We start from the raw sequence: 24,781 nt of genomic DNA on the forward strand, positions 1-24,781 counted from the left end.
ATGAAGAGAAAAATATTATATTTTCAGACATTTGTTTGAACAAAGTCAGTGATCTATATCCGGGAACAAAACGGTAAGTATTTAAACATTATTTTCTACTTTTTGGTATTAAAATGTGTAAAAAAAATCTCAAAAATCATTCGATAGTATCGATAATCGACTTCGAGATTTTCCATCAAAACGCATTATTGTGTGAGTGAAAGTCGATAAGTTAACTACGCTTGTGCGCTCAGTCACTTTGCCGAGGAAATTCGTCGTGTTCAGTAATCTTTTTAAGTGAAATTTTCTTTTCTTTTATAAAGGTAAGCGAAAAAATTAAAACAAAATTCTTGAGTTTCCCCAATTTAACTCGGTTAAGTGAACAGTCTGCGGTTGATTTAAAAAGCGTCGCTCACACTAACACACACACACACTTGCAGCGCAAGTTCGCATAACGCCGAATATGCGGCAAAGCATAGGCTTATAAACACAACGGCCAAGTAAAACGGTTCGAAAAAGTGCTGTTTAGTAAATTCAACTGAAACAAGAAAAACTGAAATTTGTGCATCTGCCGGCAAGAAACAGCTATTAAGTTTTTGCGTGTGTGCGCGTGCAGGTTTCTTATTGATTGTGAATTGTAATCTTTTTAAGTGAAATTTTCTTTTCTTTTATAAAGGTAAGCGAAAAAATTAAAACAAAATTTTTGAGTTTCCCCAATTTAACTCGGTTAAGTGAACAGTCTGCGGTTGATTTAAAAAGCGTCGCTCACACAAACACACACACACTTGCAGCGCAAGTTCGCGATACGCCGAATATGCGGCAAAGCATAGGCTTATAAACACAACGGCCAAGTAAAACGGTTCGAAAAAGTGCTGTTTAGTAAATTCAACTGAAACAAGAAAAACTGAAATTTGTGCATCTGCCGGCAAGAAACAGCTATTAAGTTTTTGCGTGTGTGCGCGTGCAGGTTTCTTATTGATTATGAATTGTAATCTTTTTAAGTGAAATTTTCTTTTCTTTTATAAAGGTAAGCGAAAAAATTAAAACAAAATTCTTGAGTTTCCCCAATTTAACTCGGTTAAGTGAACAGTCTGCGGTTGATTTAAAAAGCGTCGCTCACACAAACACACACACACTTGCAGCGCAAGTTCGCGATACGCCGAATATGCGGCAAAGCATATGCTTATAAACAACGGCCAAGTAAAACGGTTCGAAACAGTGCTAGTAAATTCAACTTAAACAAGAAAAACTGAAATTTGTGCATCTGCCGGCAAGAAACAGCTATTAAGTTTTTGCGTGTGTGCGCGTGCAGGTTTCTTATTGATTATGAATTGTAGCGAAAGGAGCGAGTGGCGATCAAAGGAGAAACGTTACAAAAACAAACCGCGAAGCCGCGCACGTAGACGCATGTATATGTATGGATGTGTGTTTGTGCAGATTTACCTGCAAGCTCTTGTCGAAATTTGTCGTTACACACACACAAATGCGTAAATGTTGCGTATTCTTTGACATGAGCATAAAATACAGGTCCTTGCATGCAACCATATACATATGTAGATATGTATGTCAGAATATCAAAAAATAAAATACAAAACTTGAAATCAGAATTCGCTTGTCAAATTTTAAAAAGTGCTAGTTCCAGGACCTTACAATAAACAGCTCGGACAACTCTGGTGGTGCAGCCAAGAGTTTCGCTAAAATGCGAAATTTCAAAGCGACAACTCTGGTCTCAGCGAAAAGTTTCTAGGTCAATATTTTGCCGAGTTTGCTTGATGTAAAGTATTAAAACGGTCTAAGGTGACAATTCTGGTAAACAGACTATAGTTTTCAGCTTCATCTTTTCAAATTTAGTGATAGATTATTGACAATAAATTCGCTCGACTTTAAAATGTGGCAACTCTGGTCTTCAGCAGAAAGTTTCAAGGTCAGCCAAAATTCCATTGAATAGGGTGCCTAAAGCTGCTGTAAGTCGTAAGCAGTACTCTTTTATATGGAGATATACAACATATAGCCAGAAACTTAGCCTTGATTTCTTGCACATCCATTCCAGAGCGACATGAGCTCGTCCGATGACAATCCCGGGCCGTCAAAGCCGCGTGAGAGGAAGCCCTCATATCGCATCTCAAGCAGCGATACCAAGTCATGGGAGCAGACTAACGGCAGTCGTGGCCTTGGTTCCGAATCAGGATCATCTACAGCTGCAGGACGCAGTTTCGCCGGGAATCAAAATCGCATAGGTGGTCGTCGTGCTACAGATGGAAAGGGTTCCGTTGGTGGAGAGAGGGCCAGAGTAGGACCAAGCAATGTACGCGACCGCCTGCTGGTGCACAATGACAATTCCGCATTCGGGAATCTTAGTGTCATCGATGGCTCTCTTTCGCCTCACAGGAAAGACTTGAACTTCGACGATTCCGATTCTGATCAGGAACCGAATGCTGTAACCTTTGGTGGTAAGCAGCAAAGAACATCAACCATTAGTTGTGGTATAATCTAACATATCTCATCTCAACTTCCATAGGTTTTAACTATATGTCTGATAAGATGATAAAGAAGAAAAGTCATATTGAACGCCGCAGACGCCGTGATCGCCGTAATCGTGACCGCCGTGTATCGGGAGATTTAGGTCTCATGGGATGGACTGGAGAATTCCCAAAGCTAACGCCCATATCGAACATTGATAGTAACTCGAATGCGGAGCCGCTGGTGAGTAGCGGGGATGGCGGAGATGTCCAGGATGGGAGCTGGCCTGCTGCTGTCTGTTCAAGCTTATGGAATTTCCCTCTGTATACTCACGTTCAATCCACACATGGGCTATTAAAATCTCCCTTTCGGTCGGTACTAATGCACAAAAACACATACATACATAACTCACATTTATTTTTTTTGTTCCAAAGTAATTTTAATCCCATATGAACTGCACACCAGTTGAACTTCAAATTAATATATTTTTGTGTATAATCATTAGGCATTACTTGCCCTCTAATTCGTATGGGAAAATCATGTGCACTTTAAATGGGCCCTATTGCTTTATTAACGTACGATGAAAGTAATTCTAGTCTATTTTATAATGTTGTAAATAATCTTGCAAAAAGGTCGAGTAACAGCCTGTCCTGTAGTATTTATCGTAACCAGAAGTTTCCATAACCCGTATATCCGAAGAGCGTACGGTTATGAGAACCCCATTAATTGTTTATAGGCTAGTGCCCTATGTTTATTCAAATCAAACTTGGTAACTGGTATACAGAGGGCTATGCTCGTTCTTTTTTGTGTGTTCTGTAGAGTGCGGACAGCTATTTGTATGTTATGTATTATTGTATGTCTCAACACGTAATCGTATCTGTGCCTATCTCAAATCTCAACCAATTAATTACACAACCCGCACACGATGACAATAGTCGACGGCCATGCCGCGTGTACTGCCATGGAGTGGTCTAAAGGTTTTTCCAAGAGTGGAACCGCAAGAGGAGACAGCAGCAGGTTCAACAAAGCCAGCTCAAATCACTAATAAGTCTAAGGAGCAGCAGCAGCAACAAAAGCACCAGCAGGAACAGAAGCAGCAGCAACAAAAGCACCAGCAGGAACAGAAGCAGCAGGAACATAAGCAGCATCAACAAATGGAGCAGCAACAAAAGCAACAGCAGCCGCAGCAGCCGAAGTCGTTAGCATCGCCATTCGACACCACTCTGTCCTCCAATTCTGACATGAATATGTTGGTGTCAATGGCTTCAGGACGTGGAACAGAACCGAAACAGACATTTGATTTCGAAGCCAATTTAAAAAAACGCACCACAACTACAACCACAAGCAAGAATACAAATGCAACTGGTACTGCAACAACATCCAGTTCCAGTACAACAGCATCCAACGTGCAACAAGCTGTTTTACCCTTCAAGGTGGAGACTCTTATAAAAATCTTATGCTAAGAATTGGGAATATTACAAACTTACTAACTATTGACCTTTTCTCCCCCTTGTGTCGCCCCACTCTTCCTTAGGATGAAGTTATGAAGAAGAAGCTGGCAAAGGAAAAGGAGCCGGCCGAAGACAAGCAGCCGCATGCCATGCCTGCCGGGAAACAGGTGGTGGACGAGAATAAGAGCAACTCAAATGCATCATTGGTACCATCGCCGCCGAGTGTAGGTGTCTGCAAACTCAGCACGTCCGAAATGGACGCAAAACTGGCTGCAGAAGAGTTTGCCAAGACGAAGGCGGCAGCTGAGGCTTTTTGGGACAAACTTAAACTTAAGGACATCAGGGAAGCCACATCCGTTCGCCTCGAACAACGTTCCATGTCTTACACTAACCACAATTCGCGGACGGAGGAGGTGCGTCGTACAGTGCGCTTTAGCAGCCATGAACCGCTGGTCGAGGAGACGAAGAAAGTGATGAACGAATCCACCGGCGACAATTGCACCGCTAAAGTTATTTTCGCGCCTCTGAAGCAAAAATCCGAAAACGAGCGGGATTTCTTTATACCCAGCTCTGGGAATCCAAGGCGTCGCACCGGTGACGGTTTCTTTATTGTGCCCTACGAGCACACCGCACAGAAGGCGGTCCCGGAAGCGGAGGAAGTAAGTGTGGGTCAAGCCACCCCGTCCCACGTAGTGCGACCGAAGTACCAACAGCCCCAGCCGTCTCCCTTGGCGGTAACTGGAAAGCGAGTGCCGAAGCCTAAGGTGCCCAAAGGGGCAAGTCCACCGAGCGAGGGCTGGACCTCCACCATGGCTGTGAAGGGGAAATCTCGGGCTCAGGCATCTAGCAACGCCAGCAGCAGCTCCGGTGGCTCACCGATTGTTATTAGCTCCACTCGCAAGCGAAGGTAGATATATTGTAAACATTTATACTTTTCAATATTTATATATTTTGTAGCTTCATGTCCAGGGCTCACGCAAGAGGATTCTCTCAGAAGACCAGGGCTTGTGTGCGCTGTCAGGCTCCTATGATTTCGGATGGGTCCACGCCTATTATGTGCAAGGTAGTATTCGAAAGGGTATACGAATTTTAATGGCTTATAATACCATTTTTTGTAGAGATGTATCTATTTTATGAAAAAGAGTGAGAAGGAAAGCGGAAATAAGCAGATGCCGGTACATGAGGATCAGAATAATTATGAAGATGACATTGAGAGTGTCAGCAGCGTGATGGAGGTCATCGAGGAAATTAAAATGCCCAGTCAACATCCGCCGCCAAATCTGTATAACAACTTGGGTCAGAAGCCCGCTTCAAAGGAACAGGAGATTGTTGTGATTGGCGGACGGAAGGCTATAGCCATCAAAGCCGATTCGCCTTGTCGCCAAGTGAAAGTGTGAGTCGGTTTAGTTCCAAAACGCAGACCACCAGGGCCTACGAAACCCACAGCTAATGGCTAATTTAATATGTATTTCCCCAAAAATTTACAGGGTTCCACGCCAGCAGAGTTTGACTGTCTCTGAAACGATCTCAAATAAGAATTCGGGCAACGCTTTGGTGGCGAGCCTGGGCGATGCCCACATCGGATGTCAAGTGCTGATGGGCATTATGAAAACACTGAACCTGAAGGTAAAGTTAACAGCTTATAGCAAAATATGAAAGTACAAGTTAACGCGTATATTTTGATTTGTCTCCCCCATCCAGGAACGTGCAAAAATGGCGCGGGTTTGCAAAACTTGGGCCATGGTCAGTCGGGATAAGAGTGTATGGCATACAGTCAGTCTTCGCGACACCCATATTAGCAACTGGGTGTACTGTCTGCGTGAACTCGCCCGCCATCGCACTCGCGAGCTGGACATGTTCGGCGTAATATTGACAAAGCCGCAGATTCTCACTACTGGCGACATGCGCGTCCTGAAAGCACTGCGCGTCCTAACCACTGGTAAAGTAGGTGCTGAGTTCCTTACTTTGGTCTTTCGCCATTTGCCTCAACTGCTGGAGCTAAGGACAATCTGCAACAGTCCCACATTAAATCTCAGCACTCTTGGACATCAATCAGATGAACTGCGCGTGTTGCACATCTACTTGTCGGACCGCCGAAACAAATTTGAATCAATCCACTCTCTGGGCAACCTGAAGAATCTAACCGAGTTGGTTATACGTGGAGTTCATTTTCTAGGCGCGGAGGACTTCCAGTTCTTGACGAAACTATCGTGTCTGAGGTTGCTAGTGTTGAGTTCATGCCAGGGCATGAAGACTGATCGATTTGGACAGAAAGTGCTGCCATATTTAAAGTCTCTACGGTCGATTCGCTTGGAGAACGAGCACCAGGTCGGTGCCGTTTTTCCGTTGTACGACATTATGCTTGGCATTTCCCATGCTGGAGGGGTAAAGCAATTGGAGCTGATTAATGTGGATGTAGAAAGCCATTTTACCAATTTGATTGCCATGTGCCCCACTGTTACCGATCTGCTGCTGACCCCAAAGTGTATTCATAATTCGGCCAACATGATCAATGCCGTTATGCGTGCCATTAGCAACAATGCCAAACAGCTGCGTGTATTCCGCCTGGGATTGGTTACCCAGTTGTTGAGTGCAACTGGGGCGCTGTACAAGGGAAGTAAGAAGGATGTGATCCCCGTGAAGCGCCCTGTTCCGGGAGTCCCAAGCAACGACGACCTTAATTTTTGTAATCCCGAAGACGAATGCCCGGAAGAGGACCACAAGGACTGCGTGGCCTTTCTGCCGGTGAAGCGCCTAGTGGCGATTCTGCGCGATGCGGCACCGCAGACTTGGCTTACGGTGGCCAAGGTGCACATGATCGACACCAAAACCATGAGTTTCGTGTACCGTCCAAAAGAGAACACCGTCTAAGAACGTTCAACGCACTAGTTATGCGCCTAGGTGCCATAACATAGCTCATAAGTACCAGAGAATGCCAAGACTGAGTCTTCGAGAAGCATCACCCGAACACAACATTTTGATTAACATACAATATCAGTTAACGACGTTCAGAACGTCTCTTTTTCACAACCGGGAAGCGCTGCGTTTTTGTTTACTTTCAAATTGACTTTTTAAAAACTTTGAGAACATGAAGAATAACATGTAAACAGAATAAAACGATTTATTTTCTTGACTAAATGGATTTCAACTTATTTTTGGGAAGTGAATTTGGAAACTTAAAATGAAAATAATTACGAGAATTTGTCGCACTTTTTTATTGAGTCAACACAACAATTTACAAGGGATTTTTTAGATGCGAATTATTTACAGCCCTTTGCTTCTTTACTGAAACTATTTAACATTTTAAACTTTTGTTGTTTTGCTGCTGCGGCGTCAGACGCATTTGCCCCAATGAAAGGCAGACAGACAGAGCTTTCCTATTTTCTGCCCGATCGGTTGATATATTATTATATATGTGTGTACATATCTTTAAAAATAAACACGAGAGCATAAAGATATATTCGACGAACTGGTCGTCGTCGTTGTTGTCGGTCGGAAAAGCGGAACAGAGGAAATTCGGAAAATCGGAAAATACCTGCCATCCGGAAATTCAATAAATATTTTAGTTCCGAATACGATTAAAATGGTATAATAGCAGATCCCATATAAAAACTTTAGTACTTTTTGGAACTTTAGTCCAGAGGTTCGAAAATAAAAATTTTAATTCAACTTATATCTTGAAACCGAATAAGCAATAGATTTTTGATTAGTTCATAAGAGACTCCAACCCGAATTCGATGACCATCCGTACCCATTGAATGTATTTCCCATTGGTGGCAATTCGCTTCAATCCCGATCTTTGGAATCCTACAGCGACTCAATGCTGGACTTCTTGGTTTTGCTCATGCCAAAGTAACCCCACCAGGAACGTCGTGCTCTCGCTTCGTCTGCTGGAGCAGCACTGGTGGCCACCGAGGCGGAGGTGTTGCGCACAGCTCCTCGGGAGGCGGTCGCCAGAGGCTGCTCCGTATTATCCTCAATGCTGCTGACACTGGACTCAGAGGGATTAACATTGGCATTGGTACTGCGGCGACTGGCGGACTTGCCGGACTTGGCCGACTTCCCTGACTTTGCTGACTTGGCGGACTTGACGGTGTCCATGGAGACCTGGGTCACATTGGCCAAGCTGGGCAGCGGGGTAATGCCTCCATCACGGGTGCGACGCTGCCGGCGATCTCCGCCACCCAAGAGCTTATTCAGATACGGCATGCACATACTGGAAGTGGGGCTTTGGATGCAGGATCTGTTGCAATCGAGTGACCTTCAAATTTGGAGATTAATGCTCTACGTTTTTGGAACGATTTGAATAAACTACTAGAATTTGGATGGCATCGAAAATTAAACTCAAGGCAGAACAGTAAACACTTGGGTAAATGGATCAAATTGAAACAAAAATGATATTTTAACAATACAAATTGTATGTATATTTTAATATATGGTATATAAATCGGGTATTTAAGGAGGTAACCTTGCGCATAGACAAATCCTCGCACATTGTTTAAATTGCTCATGACTGTTCTAAATTTAGCTGGAGATTGGGGTGGATTTGGTGCAACATCACTGGAACATTGCAAGGAAATGCGCCACTTGGGGTCCATGTGTTTCGAAAGTTATTTATAGCACTACGCTGGCACTACGACAACATTCAACAACAAAGCGGAGTCGCTGCATCGCCGGGATCAGTTGCAATCAGACCATGGCCTCGTTTGGAGTTCGGGGAATGAGCCAGCCGCTGGGCATTCGGATCTGCTGCTGTCGCGTCTGCACCTGCATAAACTTCGGGTTCGTTCTCTCGCGGATTGGCCTCCTCAAGCTGATGCAACTGGGCCTGGCCATGCTCTGCGAGGGACTGCTCATCCGGTACGGCGTCCCATACGCTGACTCTATTGGCCAGGCGTTAACCAGCTTCCTGGCCACCACCGGCCACTGCTTCACCACCACCGGCATCCTGCTGCTGTGCTACGCCTTCTCCGACAAATCCTACAGCCTCATCCGCCAGTCACTTTTCGTAGGTTGACTTACAGCTTTCCTCAATAGATTATTTCTAACTTAAACATTTTATACATTTATTTATATACGATATGGTTTTCGCTCTTATTCCAGGAGACCTTGTTCAATGGCCTCGCCAGCTGCATGTACTTCAGCTCATCCAGTTACATGGGTTTCGCCTGCGTGGTGTGGCTGCATCCGCAGTTTCTGGTGCGACCCGGATTCTGGGCATATCCGGCCATGACCGCCTGTTACGTGAGTGCTATTTATTCATCTAAAGACAACAATCCTCTTAATTCTTTAATTTTCAGTACATGGGCTATGCGGCGGGAATTTTGCATGCCCTGGATGCCTACTTGGCGTTCCGGCACTTTCGAGGCGCACGATAATCACGCTAATCCCGGCCAGACAAAAAAACAGTATCTTAAGTAATTTGTGGACGTATTTATATGAGTTTTAGGTTTAAGGCACCTTATTTCCGTTGGTCTCAAACATTCACGGTAAAAGCGATTAGTCGTATGTTTATAAATAATAACATTTAAAATGGACTGGTTTCATTAGCACCAAAACGAGTAGAGTGGGAGATCCGGCGATCTTGTGGCCCGATCTCAGGCCATCTTGTTGGCCTCCGCCTTGAATTTCCTGCAAGTAAAAAAGTTCGTTAGCTAGTTACTTCCGCATTGGTATTCTTACACCCACTTGAGTTGCTTGAGAGCCTGGCTGGTTTCGAAGTCCGCCTTCAGCAGTCCGATGCGCACCCAGCGCGGCCTCTCGTGGATAACCTTGTGGATGAGGAACTTCAGGCCCAGCAGCAAGTGCTCGAAGATCACGAACGAAAGATCCGGCACCGATGGCAGCCAGTGCGAGAAGAAGTCCCTGATAGAATGGAAAGGAATAGAATGGAATGAATATCAAGAAGAAGGTTGGTAAACGCCATAGCTCACTTGACATTAGGCTGGAGAAAGAGCAGACCGCAGTTGCTCAGCAACGACATGACCGAGAGCAGCTCGAAGGCCAACTGCCAAGCGCCAATGTTCTTGGCCCGCCTGGCAAATGGTCGCTTGAATATGTTGCATAGCTTCCACATATCAATGTGCACCGCAAAGACGTTGTTTATCAGAGCTCCAATGGCGGCAAACGGGGCAACGGCAGCAAATAGGACCACGAATCCAAACTGGATGCAGACCTGCAGGTAGTCCTCGTACGTGGAATGATATTCATCTAATCCTGACTCGTAGAACGATTGCTCGTAGCGCGGCAGATCACTGATGGATCGCAGCTTCTCCTCGGCCACCTCGCGATGCCGGAACTCAGCGTACTTCTGGCGCAGCACCGCCAGCAGCGGTATTCCAATCTCCTGGGCAATGCACAGCACCTGGAAGACCAGCAGTTGCATCATTAGCTGGTACTTAAGCTGGCGCAGATCGTGCAGTACGAAGGCGATATAGAACTGCGAGAAGAAGTTATTCACGATCTCGAAGAGCATCAGCTTATTGACCCGATGACGGTCGTACTGCGATCGTGTTCGATGGTTCTCCAGGTTGGTGAGGAATGTGGCCAGCTTCTCGTATGCCCACGAAAATATCGCAATCAGCACCGACTGCACAATAACCGGCACGTACAGCAGCCAGGAGTCCGGTCCAAAATCCGCCAGCACCTCGGCTTCGATCTGGAACTGGTAGAGGGCAAACCAGCCGGCTGCCACCACACAGCCCAGCACCACGGGATACGAGATGCAGTACATCTGCAGGTATGTGTACCGCATCGGGTAGTGGAGTGTCATTTTGCCGGTGATGGGATCCGGTTTCATCTGGCCCGTGTAAGCGGATCGCGGCTTGTCCAGGCTGCTCATCTCGATGGTGCCCCATCGATACGAGTAGCCGGCACACTTACGCTTCCACAACTCGAGGAAAATCTAAAAATATTGAAATATGTTAGTATCAAATCGTTTGTAGAAACAAAATCTTACTAACTAGCAGATTTCATAATGCTATATGCCAGCTCTTGATTTAATCTGTAGTTAACTATTTTTAGTGACAATGATTTAGTTGGTTTATAATTAAACTATTCGAACTTAAAAATTTGTAAAACTGCAAGATTAAAATACATACATGCTAGCTATTTTTACTATAGCACTTAAAAGTTTCCAACTTAAGAGCACTTAAGTGTTGCTATACTTAGATTTATAAACTGTAAAAGCAATTCATTTTTATTGTGCAAAAGTTTACTTTGTTTTGCCTTGTAGGTGGACAAATAAACTTACCGTGGTCCAAACTACGTAGAAACTGCAGACCAGCGAGATGTTCAGTTCGAAAACATTTTGAAGTATACCAAAAAGGGTGGGAAAGATCAGGGCCTTTGTGTAGAACTCGATGAAGCCGAAATAGAGACCTATGCTGGAGCCAAAGTAGTTCCGGATGTCCTCAATGGGCAGCTTGGTGCGTTTCAGGTTCCAGTTGAAGCGTTCGAGATACAGCTAGGTGTATAGATTTATGTATTACAAATAACATGTAACATATCCACGTATATAAATAGGATACATAACTTACGATATCGTGGAGGGGAAACATATCCTCGATGTACCCCTTTTGCACGTAGGACTTAATGCCGTCCTGGATCACGTCCTTGATAAGAACAGGAATCTCGCAGTAGCGCAGGATCTGCTCCTTGCCCATTCCGGGCAGCAGGAAGTCCGAGATGCAGCCGTGGTTGAACTTCTGCATGCTGTTCGTGGTGGTCATCTTCTCCAGCTCGGCGGCATCCGCCAAGCGGAGCAGGGTATCCACGCTGGCCGACAGGTATAGATACTTTTCGGTTTTTCTGTAATCCAAATTGAATTTGATTATTTCTGGAGAAGTACTTAAGCAAGAACTTTCGTAAACAAATAGTAAAATCGATATTCATTTCCAAACAAAGTGGAGATCAAAAGATCTGGTTTTTGCATTGTAAACACTGCACTTGCTGTTTGCTAATTTGATTTGATTTACTGATGTGTCCTAGATTTTAATTGTTTTTCATAGAAATGTTGCTATTACTATGACTATATGGAACAGCAACCAGTGCCACATCTTTGAAATTTTTTTAATTTTCGCTGTATTATTTATGTAATTCAACAAGATTTCTTTTGTTGATTATATAAAATTATTTTTGTTTTTGCTAACGAGTTAATAATATAGACTTCATAGTTTTTGTGCGTTACATAAATAAATTTCTATATTCAGTGCTAAATGTTTGGAAGTCATAAGACTTAAACAATCACATTTTCTTGATAGTTTTTAAGTAAAAAAAGTGTAAGATTCGTTGTTTATATCTATATATTACTTTATATAGTTAATTATATTTACTTACCCCACGATCTCCAGCGTGGTCTGGATGCCAAACTCCTGGATGATCTTCTCCACATCCTGGCAGTGCCGCAGCTTGGCCTTCTCCGTGAAGATGATGACGATGTGCGTCTGTTGTTCGGCGTAAAAAGCTCGTAAATATACCATGCGGAGCACCTCATAAAATGTATGATAACTGACCTTGTCGAAGGGTTCCGCATCTGCGCCCAATCCCTCCACTCCGTCGTTGGAATCCAAGGTCCGCTGGCGCTGCAGTGCCTCCAATTTCAGGCTACGCTGCCGGCGGAACAGCTGGTTCTCGATGATGTTCCGTGTGCGTGGTCCTGGACCTGGAAATAATCGGTTTTAATGGGATTGCTGGCGGATGGGCCAAGGTGGCATTAGTTGCCAGCTCACTGGGTGCACTTACTCTTGGCATCTTCGGACATCGTTTACGGTTGACGACGAGTGGCGTCGCTGAACTAATAACAAAATATAACAATCACATCCACACATCCGAATATGATATTGCAGAATTCTCTCTTTCTTTTGGTTTATTTTGTTTTTGCCTTTCTTCTCCGCTCGCATGAGTAAGTGCTTGCTGTCTCGCTCGCACTTGCGGTGTACGTGTGCGCGCTAATTGCGTGTATGAGAGTATCTTGGCCCGCGCCAATGCCGAAATACTGAATTTTTAATAATAATGCCAAAATATTCAGTTCTTGCCGGTTCAAATCCAATTGTTTTTGTTGTTGTCCCAGCTGCGTGGCGCGTGACGTCATCGCTGTCATGTTATCGAATCGGTACGTCTCTCTGCCACGACAACAGCAACAAGTACAAAAGTAAATCATTAATGTCACAACTAATTTGGTTTTAATTTGTTTAAATTAACTAGAATCGCCTCTTCTTTCCCGCCCTTCGGCATTGCAACAAATCAATCACTTATCGATAACCGTGTGCAACTCTGCCAGTGATGCGCAACTGTTGCACTTGGCTCCTGGCAGTCACGGCAAGCAGTGTGCAAGCAGTGCGTAGTAACTACTTAAAGCTGAATTAACGGACATTTTTCAAAAATGAAAACAGGAAACTTATTGTTAAACCTTCAAATCTAGCTTATTAAATTTGTGTTAATTGTTTGAAAAGAAAAGAAATGCGCCACATAAATTATTTTTATCTTTATTTGAAATCGATTTGTAGCAATCGCTATGTTTATATATAATTTTTCGACTATAATTTCATTTAAATATTATGGTTGTTGCGTGAAGGCTTAATCGATTAATTTAAAATAAATTCATTAACAATTCGTTTCAACAAAATACGTTTTGTTTCATAGATACATATATCTGATAATACGTAATTAGCATAAATAATTGGAACTTGCTGAAAGTCGATTCATGAAAATTCAGTGCCAAAACCTCCAGCGGTTTGTCCTATATCATTCGATCTGATATATTCTTACAATATAAATGGTACAAGTTCTTTACACATAATTCAAGCAAACTTGCTTATATCATGATCTTTCGCAAGATTTGCTCTTTCAACCCAAAATGTAAGGAAATTAAATGTATTAAAATTATTCTCGTACAATGAAATTAAAACATTTTCGGGATCTGTTTATGTCTTTCTCTGTATCGTTAGCGGTACTTCTATGTGCCTCTGTGGTTTCTTGATCTTTTCCATTAACAATTTACTTGCGTTAAGTTTTTGAAACTCCCTAAACTTTGGTATAATATCGTAATTGTATTGATCAATATCTAATGTCTCAAGATAGATGTGTTCCATTAAATCGTTAGAGAACTAACGAAATCGTTACTTTAGCTACAAAATTGAAAAAGGCTGTGATGTCTGCAGTTTTTGGTTCGTCGGATTCTTTGTGCTTTTGGGGAGTCGTTGTCTTAATCATTCTTATTTTGGATTTAATTGGGTGTTTTTTTTCTTTAAAAAGTCTGTGCTAGCTTATAAACAAAGTCGATTTGGTTGCAGCTGCTCCAGGATTTCTCTGGGTCACCATATATGTCCTATATAGTAGGTATGTGCATATATGGCGGTGCAAAATTGAACACGTTCCCATTTCCATTCCCTAGACATCGATCACGCTGTCATTCTTCTTCATCTCCATAAGATGGGTCTGCTTGAGCTTCTCCTGCATCTGGGTGAGCATGTCCTGCATCCTCCGTATCTCCTCGTCCTTCTGCAGGAGCAGCCTGTCCGTCTCCGAGATGGCCGCGTCGAATCCGTTGGTCGAACTAATCGAGTCCCGCTTCAACTTGCCGCGCTCACGCAGCGCGTGCTGCGAAATCTGCGAGATGCACTGCGCCCGGAAGTTCTCGTAGTGCACGTCCTGAAATATTTCAAGCGTATATATATTAGTACTACTCGTTGATAAGACGCAATTTTCTTCAATAACAACCCACCTGTGTGGTATCCTTGAGGTCCTGCATGTGCGTGGATATCAAGAAGGTGCGCAGCTTAATGAAGTCGCTGTGCTCTGGGTCCTCCACGTTGACCACGCCCCACGGATACTGGCGCCCCCGGACCTTCTTGCCGGCCACCTCGAGAATGGTGTTGCTGCCGACGACGGCGAACGGAATGGAGGCCTTTAGCTCGCGGTCCTGCTGCTTGAAGTCGTCGTCCTCGTCGGAGTCGCACTCGGGAAACTGATACAGCTGGATGTGGTTGTCCTCCAGGTCCTGCAGGATGCGCTCCTTCAGCTTGCGCACCTCCTGCTTGTTTAGGCAGTCGGCCTTCCCGATCACCAGCACGATGTTCACCTTGCGGTGCAGCCGCCGGATTAAGTCGAGGTCCATCTGTCGCAGGCTGCAAAGGGATGAAAGCATACATTATTACATTTCATATTTATATAATATCATATATTGAAAGTACATTCAAACTTATACAACATTTAGTGATTTACAGTGATTTATTAGTTAGGATCCTACCTGTGGCCCCATGGCGGGACGAAGTAGAGGCAACAGTGCACCCGATTGTCCTGGATGTTGCGGCGATTGAGGCCGCTCTCGTCGGTGAAGTACTGGCGGAACTGCTCGTCAATGTACTGGGTGCAGACGCGCCAGCTGTCCTCGCAATTGATGGCATCCCCGAATCCCGGGGTGTCCACCACCGTCAGTCGGAGCCGGACGCCCCGCTCCTCGATGTCCATTGTCTTCTTCTCCACCTTTGTCGTCTTCTCGATGCGCTCCTCCACATTGGGCATCTGCCGGTTCTTGTACAGATCGCCCAGGAAGAGGCTGTTTATCAGTGTGGACTTGCCCAGTCCGGACTCGCCCACCACCATGAGTGTGAACTCGAAGCCCCGCTTCACTGACTTCCGGTGCACTTGCTCCGGTAGCGTGGCAAAGCCTATGTAGTCCCGATCCTTGTCGAACGAGGGCGTTTTAGCTGTTGGAAAATAGAGTATACACGGTGATTTTAGTCGAGGTGTTCATTAAAAAAAGGTTATTTCATAATATTAGGTTTTAAGGATTTAAATAATATGATTTAATGGGTTTATATATCATATGGTTAGGCACAGGTAATGCCACTCCTTGACGCAAATCCACAGCAAATGCTGTGCCAAGTGTCCAATTTATTCGCCAAGTGTTTAATTAGGAATGAGAACTCAAAACGAGCTAATCGACTGAAGGACCTTGCACTTGGGTTTTGAATCTCGAGTCCTTGAGCCGACTTCATAGCCGTCTCATTAGGCAAATGAAATGTGGGAATGACTTTCGAGTGAAGGGGTGACAGGTTTTTGGGATGTGGGCAAGGAAGGAAGCCCATGCATGCCATCTGTGCTCCTTGGATGCTCCTTACACATGTTCCTGCTGCTGCTGGTGTGTGTGTGTGTGTCCTGGTTCTTGGGTTCTTTGGTCCTCGTAACTCCCTCCGCCTCCTGCCTCCTGTGCCGCCCTTTCCCGCCGACTTTCGTGTGTATACGGAACGCCTACTTAAAACGTAATTGGCCCAAGCCTCGCCACTTTTTCTGCCTTCCGGGTTAACACTTTGTCTTCCTGCTTATCAGCAAATTTGCCACATTGTTGGATTTGTTTGCTTATGGTTTTTAACCGCTTATTAATTCGGTTTTATTCTCGTAGTGTGAGTCTGTAGTGGTTTGTTGTTTGGTCGTTGAAAAAATAAATCCCCGAGTTTGATGAACACTTTATTGTATTGTGGTGGAGCTGCAACTGGCGAGCGAACTGCCCTAAAAACGTCCAAATCTAATGGTCTCTCTCTCACTCTCTCTCTCTCTCTTGCTCTCTCTCCCCAGCGCCCTTTGGCCACACCCCCTCACCATACGCCCACTATCCTTTGCCAAGGATGTTACATCAAGTGGCAACACCGAAATGCAACTTTCACCCGTACTATCACCCTCTCGAGCCGCGTTCTCTCCGCGCCTGCGCTCAAGGACCTGGCTCAAACTAACGGAAGCCCGGAAAAAAGTGGGCCAGATAACATAATAACGGGGCAAGTGGCCAATGTTGCCAGATAGTTGTTTTTCCAATGAAACTCAAAAACTTGATAGGTCAAACAAGGAATATTGATAACTAAATCTATATAATTTTATGACAAAGTTTTAACAATTTAATTTGAAATTGTTTACCGTATTTCTTTTCCCATTACAATGCCAAACATTCAGAGTTACCTCATTCCGCAGCTCAGGTTACTTGCATTTTCTTACAAACCGTTTTGCATTTTGCACCCCGTGGCACTTCCCCTTCCACGCTTCCTGCGATACGGCAGCATTGGCTGAGGGCCCACCCCCGCGGATCGCTAAAGCACTCACCCCCTGATTTCCGAAGTTACCAAGTTCCTGAGCTACCGAGTTCCTATGTTTCTGAGTTTCTGTCTTCATGAGTTCCTGAGTTTTTGTGTTCATGAGTTCCTGAGTTTATGTGTTCCAGAGTTCCTGAGTTCCTAAGGGTGTCAGTCAGCGGGGAGACAGTCAGCTCATTGTTCCCGCTCACGTTTCGCATTTAATCGAGTTGGAAAGGCGCTTAGCTGGCAAGGCCAAGGGGATATGGAATAAGGACCCCTTAGTCTGCAGGATGACACAATGCAACTCGAGTACAAACCCTCAAACTGAAGGACCAAATTCCTAATGACACTGGCCAAGCGAAATGTGGCTTCAATTAACCGCTTTAGGCAACTAAGAAAAGCTAAGAAAGTATAGATGTTGCCATTTTATAAATTATATGTTGTAAAACCTAACCGATTTCGCTACTGGCGTGACAGAAAACCATTAAGAAAATAGATTCAATTGCTTATTTATATTGTATATATTAAATAATTATTTGTTGAAAAATATTGCGAAATATATGCTTAATGTATGTGCATAAGTGCTACTGAGCAGATTACAAAATCCATGTTATGCTCCCTCGGCACGCTAACAAATCGGGGTATATCAGTTGGAGAATACCTCTTGATACCGCATGATCATCGCCAAATGTCTCGGAATATTTTGGTAAACTTTGTTTAATTGTTGCGAATCGCGTGCAAACATGGGATGTGATGAACTTGCTGCTGCGTGGCTTTATCGCCTTGGACTACGATATTTGTTTGGGACTTTGGGCTCAAGCTCAGATACAGTTATCTCGCCAGATCGCTGGGATGGATGGTATCTTTATATCTGCTGCATATCTGCATCTGTCGGATAAATGTGCGAAATCGGAACGCGACCGCAAGGAAGGCTAATGAGCACAATGACTTGGCCCGACTGAAAGATTGGCTTGTGTAAACAAGAAGGGGATGGACAGACAGCGGGGGGAGGGGATTCTAAAGGGTGAGATGCCATAAGGCACTGAGAGAAAGAATCGATTTTTATTGAATACCAAACATAGTGTAAAGTAGACTTCCTTCAACTGTTGGCTTTCCTTCTTCACCTGCTCTATCTCTTTCATCATCAGTCTACATAGTTGGGAAAACGCCCACATCCAGCCAGCACCCACTATGTGCAAGAACCTATACTCCATTTCCCATTTTCCATTTTCCAGACCCACCCACACTCGTCTGACAAAATCTGAGCTCTCAATTTAGTAAATCTGATGGTTGCCCCCTCTGTCCAATATTTCTCACTGTGCCTGAAGATCTCTATCGCCGCTGCTTATTGTCGCTTGTCGTTTGTCGTTTGTTTATCCCAAAGAGCTTTTCTGTGGGCGTTGCAGTTTTCATCTTTCCCCAACGATTTTCCCCCCCGCCCTCAGCCCCACTGCGATGTGGTTCATTGACTAGACTTGTCGCTGTCATTATTGCTGGGTCGCTCGCTCGTCTGTCGCTTAAAGTTTTACACTAAAAAAAAAAAGAAAAGAACTTGATATAAGTTCCCTTGCATTCTGTTGGTAACCGAGGGGGAGATAAAATGCCCATGGGTATTACTATTGGATAGGTTGTTGGGTGTCAAACACTTGAGCATTTCAGCGTTTGATCAGAATCGCTGGCAAATGGCCTGGGAAATGAATTTCCCTTTGCCACTCGACACACACGATCTTGATCGGCATTATGACGGACCATTTAACACTTGGCGACACATCAATTTCAATCTCAATCTCAATCTCGGTCGCTCATTCATTCGCCTTCTTCTACTTTTTCAGCCATCTCAATTTCATTTCAATTAAGCTCAATTCGAGTTATGCTGCAAAATGCAGCTCATTTTTTATGTTCTCAAGTGCGCTTTTCTACTCTATACCAAAAGGCTTAACTACTTTTATTAAGGTTCTGAATTTACATAGTATAAATGAATTTGTTTGGCAATAAGATACCCACATTATTAGGCACATTATGTAGAAAGTTCATTTTACATTCAATACCTAGGAAATTAGTGTAGGAAATAAGATGCTATAAAGAATCAAATTAGGTCTGGCATTTTAAGTAGAGCATTGGCAACTTCGGTGCCCATATTGTTATATTTTCTTGGAGCCCATCTACGCATCTTGTTCCTCCACTTTCTGGAGTTCGAGTGGCTCGTTGAACGCACGAGTGCCCAGACGGAGAAATAGGAATCTGGAGAGGAGACTTGGGGAACTTAGGGGGACTTCTGGGTCTTTGGGGGCTTGGAATGACTCGCGATGCAGCCATCGAACGTGCATCGGCATTGGGTTTCTTCTCCGCTCACTTTTCCGCCATTTCCAGACCAGCCTCACAGGCATTTAGTTAGGTAAACAAAGGCGCGCTGACAGGAGCCATGCTCGAAGTGGCTCCCACATGACCAATATCTCTAACCAAGCTTCTTTTCTAGTCAAACTATATAAAATGTTAGGTTTTTCTAGGTACCAGCACTTGAATCTTATTGATTAACTTACTCCCTGGTTCGATGTGGCCAGGCTTCACTGTACGCCTGTCCACACATCCAAGGGCATTCGTGTTGCTGCCTTGTTGCGCTGTTCCATAAATAGCTGCATCTTCGCTCTTGACACGCTGAAAACTTTCAAAACAATTGACGGCATTTGAAGTAGCTGGCCAGGTTTACCGCCTCCCATTCCCCCCACCTATTCCCCACCACCCGTGGCAACCCCCTTCCCCCAGGCAGCTTTTCACAGGGAATTTCAAGGGAATTTCTCGCATCCAGAGAGGCATTTTCCAACCGTTCGGATTTCGAACTTCTTCAGTATCCACACACACACAAAATTGTTTATCTTTGAACTCGATCCGAAATGCACAAAATTGCCTAACAAATGCGGAGCTCGAATGGGGAAAATGGATCTATGGGGCCAAAGTATTAACCATTCAGATTTCAGCATAGAAAACCACATCCATCTGTTTTGTTGATCGATTAGACAGATTTCAAAAATCTGTAAATTTAGTAACACACAGATTCCATTTGATTTCCAAGACAAGAACAAAAAGTTCTAAATACTTGCGATGTACATATATACGTAAAGTGCTATTATTACTGAAACTTTGATCTTTGAAATGGATCTGTCCCGCCTTTGACATCCCACCACTTCTATGCAGATATGTAGGTCTATTCCCGCCTAAATGCACTCTGTCTTGATTTACGCATTCTATTTATAATACATCTAATACATGTATATAGCATATGAATAGCCGAAAACATCAGAATATGTGCCATTGCAGCAGCAAGCCCCCCGACACTTAACCCCTTTTCACAGAATGGGGAATTTGACAGCTTTATGCACTGATTTCCCTAATTGCCATGAAAATACCACTCCCACTGTGCGCTGTCTACAGACGCGGGCAGAGAAGTAGTGACGGGATTGCTTAGAACTAAATAGGAATAATAGATAATACAAAACGCATTTTAATTCACAAACATATATATGTAATTACCCATAAGGGATGCTTCTTTCTTGACCGCTGTTGTGCAACTGCATACATACGCCCCCGCATTCGAACAATGAGTGAGAAAACATATAGTAGAACATATAGGAGACATCGGGAGAAGGGAACATGTGTATGCATTTGCCATAACAATGGAGTTGGCTCTTAATGAGTTTTTAAACGCTAAGCTGCCGCATTTTTAATTGGAACTAACAAAACGAAAGCCTGCCACATACAAAATTGGAACTGCAACTTGAAAAACTGGGAATGCGAAGTGAAGGCATCATACAATTGAGAAATGGAAATGGTTGAAATGTATGACTAAACTTAGACAATCGATGAGCGTGATTTTTCCCAATGCATCAATTAATTGAACGCCATTTGGGGAGAGTGGCTGCGAGTACAGTGAACACCAGTTAACTGACTACAGCAGTAAGTATCAAATAAAACTTTGTTTTCAATCAATTGATTGGCTAGTTTTCAAGTTACTCCACTTGATAACCCTCTTTACTTTTCACATCCATAGAAATGCCCATAAAAACGTATTTGCAAATTGGCTTACTTATTGATGGCAAGTAAACACTGTAGAGTCAACTTAAGGTGAGCTCAGTGCAATATTTATAAATACTATTAGCCCTCGCTAAAATGTGTTTATCTTATCACGTTCGATTCTAGGTCTATGACTATGGCTGTATGTGTGCGAACATAATGAAGCGAGTAAAATGAAGTGGGTATTGCTCATCAAATTCTCATAATAATAATAATAATTCTCATAAAAATATCGCACTTCATATAAAAAACAGCAGAGAAAAGAAAAAAGATGATAAAGCAAGATGACTTTCTAAAATATTCCATATTTCTATAGAAGTTGTTTATATTTTGAATACAAATGTATGTAACCATAAGAGAGTAATTGAGATATGTAGATATAACAATGTATAATAAAAGCCCATAACTGCTATCGTTTTTTTTTGCAGTGTGGACCAGTACACACATATTCCTATGGGTCGTTTGGCCAAGTTAGGAACGTAGCCCGATATCGGCGACACAAATGCTCATCGGCCACTAACGACATGTCAACCAGGAGAACCGTTAGCTGCGGTCACGTTGCCGCCGAAGTAACCAAGTTACCAAGTTACCAACTTAAGGCCAATGCCAAGTGGCCAAGTGGCCAAGACCAAAAGGCCCATAGCCCAAGGCACAGACCGATCTGCAATTGGGATTGTGCTGGGTGTGTTGGGTGCGGCCTGCTGCAAGCTACACAAAATGCGGAGTAGGAACAAAATAGAAAACATGGGGGAAACAAATAAAAATAAAAACAAAGTCTACGCCTACCAAAAACGGCAGTCGCAACAACCAACTCAGTACAAACACCCCCTCCCGCAGTCCAAAAGCAAAAGCCAAGAAAAAGTTGATGAAAAAAATGCAAGGCGAAAGCGAAGCCAAAACAAAGTGAAGTGGGCAAAAAAGGAAAGGAAGCCGCCGTCGACTTTCCTCCAAAACCGAAACTAAAACCAAAACCAAAACCATCGGAAAATACATACAGTATGTACATACATACATGCATATGTACATCCATACATACATGCATATGTACATCCATACATGCATGTGTAGTTGCCTCGGAAACTGGCCAGCCAATTTTCTTGTTGGCGGAAAAACAGCGGAGTGGGCCACGTAATAAGGTAGCCTATCGAGATCCCAGATCCCAGTTACTAGATCTCAGTTACCAGATGCCAGATCCCAGTTAGTTACCAGATACCGAATGCCAAATACTAGATAGCATCGATCCAGCCAAAGGCAATTGGTCCGTGGAGAAGGAGAACCCAAGTGCACTGCGCGCCAAGTTGTGGAGTTGTGTGTAATTTGAAAAGAAAATATTATACCTAATTGGGTTTTCAAGAACGCATTCTTTAAACTACTTATTAAACCTTTATCTGTAAAGGTCGTTCTCGTTTTATCAACTTCTTATGTATGATAACATCAGCCATGGTAGGCTTTATTTATGTTCATATGTACATATATATGTACATAGCTAGAATTTATAGATATGAGTCACTAAGAAATATCATTGAAATAATGTAACTAACAATTCCTATTGAGAGCTTCACCCAGAGAAAATGATTTGTTTAATTTTGCCTTGATTGATGTTTTCAAAATAAACAGAACTAAAGCAAAACTCGCAAATATCATATCATTTTCTTTAAATCCCTATTTCCAGGAATCGATACAAATGTATGAATGAATTGCGCGCCAAAAAAGAAATAGGGTAGAAATAGCTTTTATTAAGTGCCAAAATATTGTTCTGTTTTGGTTTCTGTCCTTTTCTGTGACAGAGTTTTCTAGGAAACTGCTTTACGCATTAAAAGTATGTATGTATGCATGTATGTATGATATGTGAACCCTTTTCGAACTGCTTCATTAACCCCTTGATGTTTTCGTCCGCTTTTTTGTCAACAGATTTGCGTGCACCCTTAAAGAAGGGATTTACTTACGTTTGGGGTAAATGGGTGGTCGGCATTTAACCGCCTCAATGCCACTGACGCTGCTGTTGCTGCCGCCGTTCATGCTGCTTATAACGCTGGCCACGCCCCCCGCTGCTGCACCGCCCATCGAGGGCGGCTGGCTGAGGGGGAGTGGCGGGGGCGGCGGCTGGTGCTTCATGGACGCCGAGGGGGGCACATTGCCGCCGCCGAAGAGGCGACGCTGCGGTAGAAACGCCGTCTTGTCGCCTGTGTTGCAAGTTGCAGGTTGCACAATCCGGTGTTGTTGTTGTTGATTTTACTGCAGGTTGCCAGCTGCTACTGTTGCCACATTAAATTGACACTAAATTTAATATTTAATGGGTAATTGAATTGGTGTATTTAATAAATTATACAGAATTAAAGACTACGAATCTATATTTAGTTTTATGTGTGCATATTAATAAGTTTTAGTTACAGTGTATTTGGGCGGGTTAATCAATCACTTAAATTACTGTTTTACATTTTTTCCCATATAGTTTTGAACATCACATTTTAATTAGGTATAAAGTTTGTTGTTTACTAGGGGTTAAGCTTAACAGTAAATTACGCACACATGCTTATCTAGTGCTTATCTCACTCAAAGAGGTGCGAGCGGGAGGGAGGGAGGTAGGCAGTTAGGCAGGGTAGGCAGTGCGAAAGAGAGCTACTAACTGCAATATTGACTTTTTAGGGTTTCTGCCCACACATATGCACATCAAATGTATTCGCAATTGAAAAGTGCATAGTCAATGGGTGGAAAACTAACGGTGCAGCTGCTTCACCTTGACCTACACAACCACAAATAACAGTGAGATGCACAATACACACACACACACACAACCACGGCCAAATCACCGCTCTCACACACATAAAAAAATAATAATAAAAATAATAGGCTCACGCACTTTGTTATTAACTATTTCCGTTGTTTTGGTTTCCTCTTTTTCGAACAAAACAGCGTAGAACTTCACGAAAACAAAAAATTGTCGCGAGAAATATTCCGAATTACTAAGGGAATACTATTTACAATACCAAATATTGTTATTTGAGCGGAATATGTATATTTTGAAACGTATATTTTCTGCGCGCTTTTAATGATGCTTCTTCATCGCCGTCGCGTCGAGATCTGATTGCAATTTAGCTCTGCTTTGCTTTTCGATTTACAAAAACATTCGAGCCAAAGATACCAGCAAAAGTACCACACGAATAATACTGGTGGAGAACGGTCTTACTTCGCGCCAATTCACTTGAATAAGTGATTTCAAATTTAAACCTCAAAAAGTACATTTTAACATGATTCAACATTCTAAAAGCCATAAAATAGGTATATATGTAATGAATATCAAGCAGTAAAGAATTATAAATCAAAAGGAAAGGTACTTCAAAAACTATGGGAAGTTTTATACGACGTAAAAGCAGAATCAAGGATATTTTATACATTTACGTATGTGCGTAATTCTATAATAATATAAAGCAATCTGTTTTTAAGCTGTTTTGCAAGCAAATTGCACTGTAGAGCTAAAATAAGAAAAGAAACAGAGAGTTTGTAGCTACAGCTCAGTTTGCAATGTAACTCAAAAATACTGAATAAGCTAACTCAGTGTTGCGCACTGACGGAAGCTACCCGCTGTGCGACTGCAGCGGGTGCTCAAAATTAGCAGGCTGACAAAAGCAGAATGTGTTGAAAACTGGAAGTTAAAAAGGCTTTTCAGGAAAATTGCCTGTAAAATTCCAAAACTAAGAAGAAAAATTACAAAAAAATTAATTTTAGCAAGTAAAATGAATTATTTAATGTTTGAAAGAA

At 43.2% G+C, this 24,781-nt stretch overlaps 5 protein-coding genes across 11 annotated transcripts; 2 read left to right on the forward strand and 3 right to left on the reverse strand.

The window, feature by feature from the left end:
- The first annotated feature begins 189 nt into the window (after positions 1 to 189).
- LOC120457362 lies at positions 190 to 7,028 on the forward strand. Of its 4 annotated transcripts, XM_039644890.2 has the most exons (9): positions 190 to 302; positions 2,030 to 2,429; positions 2,498 to 2,682; positions 3,375 to 3,872; positions 3,974 to 4,797; positions 4,848 to 4,953; positions 5,009 to 5,283; positions 5,378 to 5,516; positions 5,592 to 7,028. In XM_039644890.2, the coding sequence occupies exons 2-9, from the start codon at positions 2,036 to 2,038 to the stop codon at positions 6,759 to 6,761; spliced, it is 3,591 nt and encodes a 1,196-aa protein (XP_039500824.1). In that variant the 5' UTR covers positions 190 to 302; positions 2,030 to 2,035; the 3' UTR covers positions 6,762 to 7,028. The 4 variants fall into 4 exon arrangements, with proteins under 4 accessions (XP_039500824.1, XP_039500825.1, XP_039500826.1 ...); XM_039644891.2 differs by lacking the exon at positions 190 to 302 and having other exon boundaries at positions 4,860 to 4,953; XM_039644892.2 differs by lacking the exon at positions 190 to 302 and having other exon boundaries at positions 3,501 to 3,872.
- A 506-nt stretch (positions 7,029 to 7,534) lies between these two features.
- Positions 7,535 to 8,245, reverse strand: LOC120456146. The gene has a single exon (XM_039642774.2). The coding sequence runs from the start codon at positions 8,103 to 8,105 to the stop codon at positions 7,698 to 7,700; it is 408 nt and encodes a 135-aa protein (XP_039498708.1). The 5' UTR covers positions 8,106 to 8,245; the 3' UTR covers positions 7,535 to 7,697.
- Positions 8,246 to 8,267: 22 nt separating this feature from the next.
- On the forward strand, positions 8,268 to 9,321 carry LOC120456145 (protein singles bar). 2 transcript variants are annotated; one of them, XM_039642772.2, is made up of 3 exons: positions 8,268 to 8,353; positions 8,419 to 8,898; positions 8,994 to 9,315. In XM_039642772.2, exons 2-3 carry the CDS (start codon positions 8,587 to 8,589, stop codon positions 9,309 to 9,311), a joined length of 630 nt encoding a protein of 209 aa, XP_039498706.1. In that variant the 5' UTR covers positions 8,268 to 8,353; positions 8,419 to 8,586; the 3' UTR covers positions 9,312 to 9,315. The 2 variants fall into 2 exon arrangements, with proteins under 2 accessions (XP_039498706.1, XP_039498707.1); XM_039642773.1 differs by having other exon boundaries at positions 8,315 to 8,898; positions 8,994 to 9,134; positions 9,191 to 9,321.
- LOC120456144 (anoctamin-10) lies at positions 9,309 to 13,072 on the reverse strand. Its single transcript, XM_039642771.2, has 8 exons — positions 12,633 to 13,072; positions 12,404 to 12,552; positions 12,228 to 12,334; positions 11,429 to 11,699; positions 11,143 to 11,355; positions 9,824 to 10,794; positions 9,579 to 9,755; positions 9,309 to 9,521 (listed from the first exon to the last, which is right to left on the reverse strand). The coding sequence occupies exons 1-8, from the start codon at positions 12,649 to 12,651 to the stop codon at positions 9,488 to 9,490; spliced, it is 1,941 nt and encodes a 646-aa protein (XP_039498705.1). The 5' UTR covers positions 12,652 to 13,072; the 3' UTR covers positions 9,309 to 9,487.
- A 287-nt stretch (positions 13,073 to 13,359) lies between these two features.
- On the reverse strand, positions 13,360 to 24,114 carry LOC120456319 (septin-2). 3 transcript variants are annotated; one of them, XM_039643079.2, is made up of 5 exons: positions 23,883 to 24,114; positions 22,969 to 23,274; positions 15,139 to 15,598; positions 14,614 to 15,016; positions 13,360 to 14,540 (listed from the first exon to the last, which is right to left on the reverse strand). In XM_039643079.2, the coding sequence occupies exons 2-5, from the start codon at positions 23,135 to 23,137 to the stop codon at positions 14,280 to 14,282; spliced, it is 1,293 nt and encodes a 430-aa protein (XP_039499013.1). In that variant the 5' UTR covers positions 23,138 to 23,274; positions 23,883 to 24,114; the 3' UTR covers positions 13,360 to 14,279. The 3 variants fall into 3 exon arrangements, with proteins under 3 accessions (XP_039499013.1, XP_039499012.1, XP_039499014.1); XM_039643078.2 differs by having other exon boundaries at positions 22,969 to 23,299; XM_039643080.2 differs by lacking the exons at positions 22,969 to 23,274; positions 23,883 to 24,114 and adding an exon at positions 16,013 to 16,351.
- Positions 24,115 to 24,781: the final 667 nt, after the last annotated feature.

This window comes from Drosophila santomea, chromosome X, assembly GCF_016746245.2.
Source record: "Drosophila santomea strain STO CAGO 1482 chromosome X, Prin_Dsan_1.1, whole genome shotgun sequence".
In the NCBI taxonomy this organism is placed as follows: Eukaryota; Metazoa; Arthropoda; class Insecta; order Diptera; family Drosophilidae; genus Drosophila; species Drosophila santomea.

Coding starts and splice junctions, on each gene's coding strand:
- LOC120457362 (XM_039644890.2), top strand. CDS start 2,036: ATGAGCTCGTCCGATGACAATCCCGGGCCGTCAAAGCCGCGTGAGAGG. Junction 2,683..3,374: donor ACTCGAATGCGGAGCCGCTG/GTGAGTAGCGGG, acceptor CGATGACAATAG/TCGACGGCCATGCCGCGTGT. Junction 5,284..5,377: donor CCTTGTCGCCAAGTGAAAGT/GTGAGTCGGTTT, acceptor AAAAATTTACAG/GGTTCCACGCCAGCAGAGTT.
- LOC120456146 (XM_039642774.2), bottom strand. CDS start 8,105: ATGTGCATGCCGTATCTGAATAAGCTCTTGGGTGGCGGAGATCGCCGG.
- LOC120456145 (XM_039642772.2), top strand. CDS start 8,587: ATGGCCTCGTTTGGAGTTCGGGGAATGAGCCAGCCGCTGGGCATTCGG. Junction 8,899..8,993: donor TCATCCGCCAGTCACTTTTC/GTAGGTTGACTT, acceptor CTCTTATTCCAG/GAGACCTTGTTCAATGGCCT.
- LOC120456144 (XM_039642771.2), bottom strand. Junction 12,335..12,403: donor ATGCGGAACCCTTCGACAAG/GTCAGTTATCAT, acceptor GCCGAACAACAG/ACGCACATCGTCATCATCTT. Junction 9,756..9,823: donor TTTCTCCAGCCTAATGTCAA/GTGAGCTATGGC, acceptor CCATTCTATCAG/GGACTTCTTCTCGCACTGGC.
- LOC120456319 (XM_039643079.2), bottom strand. CDS start 23,137: ATGAAGCACCAGCCGCCGCCCCCGCCACTCCCCCTCAGCCAGCCGCCC. Junction 15,017..15,138: donor GTCCCGCCATGGGGCCACAG/GTAGGATCCTAA, acceptor ATCCCTTTGCAG/CCTGCGACAGATGGACCTCG. Junction 14,541..14,613: donor ACCTCAAGGATACCACACAG/GTGGGTTGTTAT, acceptor GAAATATTTCAG/GACGTGCACTACGAGAACTT.